General features: G+C 47.3%; 1 protein-coding gene across 1 annotated transcript; it reads right to left on the bottom strand.

The window, feature by feature from the left end:
- Positions 1-2,516: 2,516 nt before the first annotated feature.
- LOC116231396 (heat shock transcription factor, X-linked-like) lies at positions 2,517-4,807 on the bottom strand. The gene is made up of 2 exons (XM_031597126.2): positions 4,168-4,807; positions 2,517-3,288 (listed from the first exon to the last, which is right to left on the bottom strand). The coding sequence occupies exons 1-2, from the start codon at positions 4,729-4,731 to the stop codon at positions 2,689-2,691; spliced, it is 1,164 nt and encodes a 387-aa protein (XP_031452986.2). The 5' UTR covers positions 4,732-4,807; the 3' UTR covers positions 2,517-2,688.
- Between the last annotated feature and the right edge of the window lie 276 nt (positions 4,808-5,083).

Raw genomic sequence — 5,083 nt, 5'->3', positions numbered from 1 at the left:
GGGATTCTGCCCATCTACTCTGCTCTTGTAAGACCTGGGGTACTGCGTCCAGTTCTGGAGCCCTCAGTGTGAGAAAGACATGGGCTTGTTGGAACAGGTCCAGAGGAGGGCCACAAAGATATTCAGAGGCTGGAGCACCTCCCCAGTGAGGACAGGCTGGGAGCTGGGGCTCTTCAGCCTGGAGAAGACCCTGAGGAGACCTGATAGCGGCCTTCTGGTACCTGAAGGGGGCCTACAGGAAAGCTGGGGAGGGACTTTTTGTAAAGGCATGTAGCAACAGAACAAGAGGGAATGGCTTTTAAACTGGAAGAGTAAATTTAGACTAGATATCAGGAAGAAATTCTTTACTGTGGGGCTGGTGAGACACTGGAACAGGTTGCCCCCCTACAGGGGAGTTGAACAGGTTGCCCCCCTACAGGGGGAGTTGAAATTAGATGATCTTAATGGTTCTTTCCAACCTAAACCATTCAATGATTCTATGAAACACAAAAAATGTCTATTTTATGGATGAATTAAAGGCAAATACATTAAAGCTATGTGTGGTAGAGGTCCTAGTTTAGACTAATTGCTATCTGATAATATGTAATCCTTTAATTTTAAAGCCTTGAGTTCACAAAACAGTCATATTAATTTACAGAATTCCTATTTTTTAATCTTTTATGGTTTCAGACCTGCTTACTTAAAGAAATACAACAGTTTTGTAGAGAACAGTGAGCCAGTAATTATGCTCTTCTGGCCAACTCATGACAACAAGAAAATCCATTTAGTCCAGGATTCTTATGTCTTGAGCACCTCAGTGTTTCTCTTTGGAAATGTTTCTACAAAAGAAGCCTATCCAGAAAGTTTTAGACTATATATTAGGAAGAAATTATTTACAGTGAGAGTGGTGAGACACTGGAACAGGTTGTCCAGAAAGGTTGTGAATGCTTCCTCCCTGGAAGCATTGAAAGCCAGGCTGAATGGGGCTTTGAGCAACCTCGTCTAGAAAAAAGGTGTCTCTGCCTATAGCAGGGCATTGAAATTAGATGATCTTAAAGCTCCCTTCCAACCCAAACCATTCTATGATTCTATGATTCAACCAAACAAGGTTTTGCCCTTGGGTCGAAGTAATCCAGATACATATGGAAACTGAGAGAAGAACTGCTGAAAAGACCTTTGGGGTCCTGGCTGATTAAAATTTCAACAGGAGCCAGTAGTGTGTGCTTGCTGCCCAAAAGGCCAATGGTATCCTGGGTTCCATCAGAAGAGGGGTGGCCAGCAGGGCAAGGGAGGGGATTGCCCACACTTTTCTGCCCTCAGATGGCCCCTGCTGGAGTACTGCATCCAAGTCTGGGGCCCCCAGCACTGGAAAGATGTGGAGCTTCTGGAGAGGGTCCAGAGATAGGCTATGAAGATTATCCAAGGGCTGGAGCACATCTCCTGTGAAGATAGGCTGAAAGGACAGGGCTTGTTCAGACTGAATAAGACTGTAGGGTGATCTCATTGTGGCCTTCCAACTTTTAAAGGGAGATTATAAACAGGAGAGAAATCAACTTTTTATGAGAGTAGAAAGTGATAAGATGAGGATGGTTTTTAATTAGGGAGATTAAGATTAGATGTCAGGGGGATCTTTGCTACTGCAATAGTGGTGAGGTGCAGGATCAGGTTGCCTAAAGAAGCTGTGGATGCTCCAGCCCCAAAGGTGTTTAAGGCCAGATTGAATGGGGCCTTGGGCAATCTGATCTAGTACTTGCTCTAGTGGCTGGCAACCCTGCCAGTGGTAGGGGGTTTGAAACTTGGTGATCCTTGAGGTCCCTCCCAACCCAAGCTGTTCCATGGTTCTGTGATTAGGAGGATCTTTCCAGATCCTTTTGGGTTGAATAGAACCATAATGATCATCTAGTTTCAATCCCCTGCTAAGTGCAGGGTTGCCAACCACTAGACCAGAGCCACATCCAGCCTGGCCTTGAATGCCTCCAGGGATGGGGCATCCATAACCTCCTAGGGCAACCTGTTCCAGTGCATCACCACCTTCTCTGAAAAATTTCCTCCTAATATCTAATCTAAACCGCCCCTGTCTCTTAGTTTAAAACCATTCCCACTTGTCCTATCACTATCCACCCTCATAAACAGTCGAACCCTCTCCTGTTTATAAGCTCCCTTCAAATATTGGAAGGCCACAATAAGGTCTCCCCAGAGCCTTCTCTTCCCCAAGCTAAACAAGCCCAGTTCCCTCAACCTTTCTTCACAGGAGAGGTGCTCCAGCCCTCTGATCGTCTTAGACACTCCAAGAGTTCCACATCTTTCTTGTGCTGGGACATAAATGTTGTACAAATATTACCCAATTTTTTACTGAACAGCAAAGAATCTAGAGTGTAATGCTTAGAGAAAAGCATTCCACTGGTGTTAGAAGCACTGCTACTGTTGCCTGTTGAGAGATAAAACACAAATTCAATCTGAGATTTCAACATGAAATGAATGAATGACTTTACAAATGGACATGACAACTGAAAAGGTTTATTATTGAATCATTTTATTTCCAGAAGAATTGAATGAATAAGTGTTAAATATGTAAACAAAGGGGTATGAGAACTAAAAAGGTTAATTACTGATAGCTGTTATTTCTGCAACTAATCACCTATGAGCTACCTGTAAGTAAGGGACATGTAAGTAAGGGCTTCTGTCCCGCTGTCTGCAGTGGGTCCTGCACTATGGGGCCGTCTCATGGCCTGCGTCTGCCCGGTGCTGGCTGCAGGTGCACGTTGGGCAGTGCGGGGCTGCACGGAGCTGCCAGTCCGGTGGCATCATCATGGCTGCTGCCCTCATGGCCATTGCAAAGCAGGAGCCAAGGAAATTCAAGGCGGCCCAGGGAGCCTGCAGCTGTGGTGTTTCTGGGGGCTGCAGGAGCTCCTGCTGAGGATGGCCAGGTGTGAAAGAGGGGAGCAGGAAGGGCAGAGCCTGGCACTGTTCCAGTGCTGGTGCTGCAGCAGGGCCTGGCAGGATGTGAGCAGCACCTCCTTGGGCTTGGAGGTTGTTATTCTTAGGGCGCTTGGCTGGCGGGGGCCCCATGGGTGCTGCTGCCTGCGTGCATTCTTGCTCTGCTGCTTGCAGGCTCATCTCTGGCCCAGCAGCCACTCCCTGCATGGGCCGGGCATCTGGGCTGCTCCTCTGGGGGCTCTCATTCAGAGCCTCCTGTAGGGCAGGGCTAGGGGCAGCCATGTCTCTTCTCTTGTGGGCTACTCTTCGTTTGCAGTATCCCAGCAGCTGCGGGTAATCTCTTCTGAAGTGTGGGTTGGAGTAGAGGAGTAACTGAAAAATAGAAGGGAGAAGAGTTAGATGCTGTCAGCGTGGGGCTGAAGGACAGCATGATACAGGAAATTGGACTTCTAATAGCTCAGGGCAAATGTAGGTATTAACAAGGCTTATTGGTATCTTAGTTTCAGCTGGAATGGAACTGTATTCTTCAGAGTGTTGGTATGATGCTATGGTTTGGTTCTAGGAGTAAAACAATGTTGCTGAGTAAAACAGCACACTGATGTCTGTAGTTGCTGCTAAGCAATGCTGGTCAAAGCCAAGGCCATTCTCAGCAAAGGGCCCAAGGAACTGGGAGGGAACAGGATTAGGACAGCTGATGTAAAGGGATATTCCATGCCACATGACATCATACAGAAGAACTTCTGAAGAGGCTGCTGAGCCTCAGCTGTGGGGTAGTGAGCAATTTCTTATTCACCTCTTGTTACGTATATCTATCTCAACCCACGAGTTATCCTTTTTCCCCCAGTTCTCTCCCCCATCCCACTGAGATGGGGGAAATTGAGTGCATGGTGCTGAGCTATCTGTGGGGTATGACCACACCAATAAGTCAACTTAATCCTACAGTTTAGGCTGACTAAGACAAAAGATATTTTGCAAATACATTGAAATAAATGAGTTTGTCATATCCTGATTTATTTATTTTTCCATTCCATGGGTTCAAACTCGGGTACAGCCCAAATATGTTGTATTTCTACTACTACTACCCAGCAGTGCTACCTCTAAAATACCTGAAACATGCAGAGAAAGAAATTAAGATCAGACTGTTTGTTGTCATGCACCCCTCCTCTATGACCAAAGCATATTTTAATGGAACCTCCTTCTCTCCAAGTTCTGCAAGAGCTAGTTAGTATGGGGAACAATTTAGGTACTTACCTTCCTATGGACAGCAAATGCTTCTTCCTCGGCCAGAAATTGAGGAAGGAAAGAACCTTCCAAGTGCCGTGGCACTTTGGTGAAGCCATACAGGTTCAGCTGGCGAACAAAGCTCTTCATGCAGGTACTCTCAAAGGCTCTCACAGGTGCTTCCCTTGCCAGAACTTCCAACATGAACATTTCTTTCTGGATTACAATGCAGTTTCCTCCGTGACCCCACTGAATGCTCTTCACTTGGTCACTTTCCACCAGTACCCAGAGTTTTTGTGGGAAGCTGAGGGATGAGAAGACCCTGGCTAGGCCAGTGCTTTCTTCAGACAAACTGCGAGGTAAACCTTTGGTTTCCTCTTCTTCTGGAAACACCTGTGAGTCCTGTTCTTCCTGTATTGATGTTCCAGCAGCATGGCCAGCTGGTGCTTGATCGTGTCCTGTAGGGTCAGTAAAAGTGGAGCCTGAAGTCTCAATCAGCTCCTCAGGACCAGCAGCAGAAGCTGTTTCTGCTGCAGACGACTCCATTTCAATATCTCCTGTCTCGCTTTGTCCAAAGGTTGCACATGCAGCCATTTGTGCAGTGAGCCAGTATTCTCCCTGCCTGCTGGCAAGGGAAATCCACCGGCACTGCCTGGGTGTTCCAGTGGGAGATGCTCAGACATCACTGTGGTGCCCTTGTGTCATCACAGTGACACCAACGTGTGCTGCCCAAGGCCAGGCTGGCTGGAGCTGCCTGAGCTGATGTCACTGAGTAGCACTTGTTGCTGGTTGCTGGTCTGAGCCATTGCTGTTTGAACTTGAGTTGAGAGTCAAATAAAGCTGTATTGTAAGGAGATCATCCCTCACTGAGGCCTTGCTTCCCCTTTCCTGTGTGCTCCTGTGAGTAGCTCCCTGCTGGCCTCCTGAGTGTCCCTCTGCTTCTGGA

Source organism: Phasianus colchicus, chromosome 1, assembly GCF_987193195.1.
Source record: "Phasianus colchicus chromosome 1, bPhaCol1.hap1.1, whole genome shotgun sequence".
Classification (NCBI taxonomy): domain Eukaryota; kingdom Metazoa; phylum Chordata; class Aves; order Galliformes; family Phasianidae; genus Phasianus; species Phasianus colchicus.
Note: the sequence above shows the minus strand (reverse complement) of the source record. Positions and strands in the feature narration are given on the sequence as shown.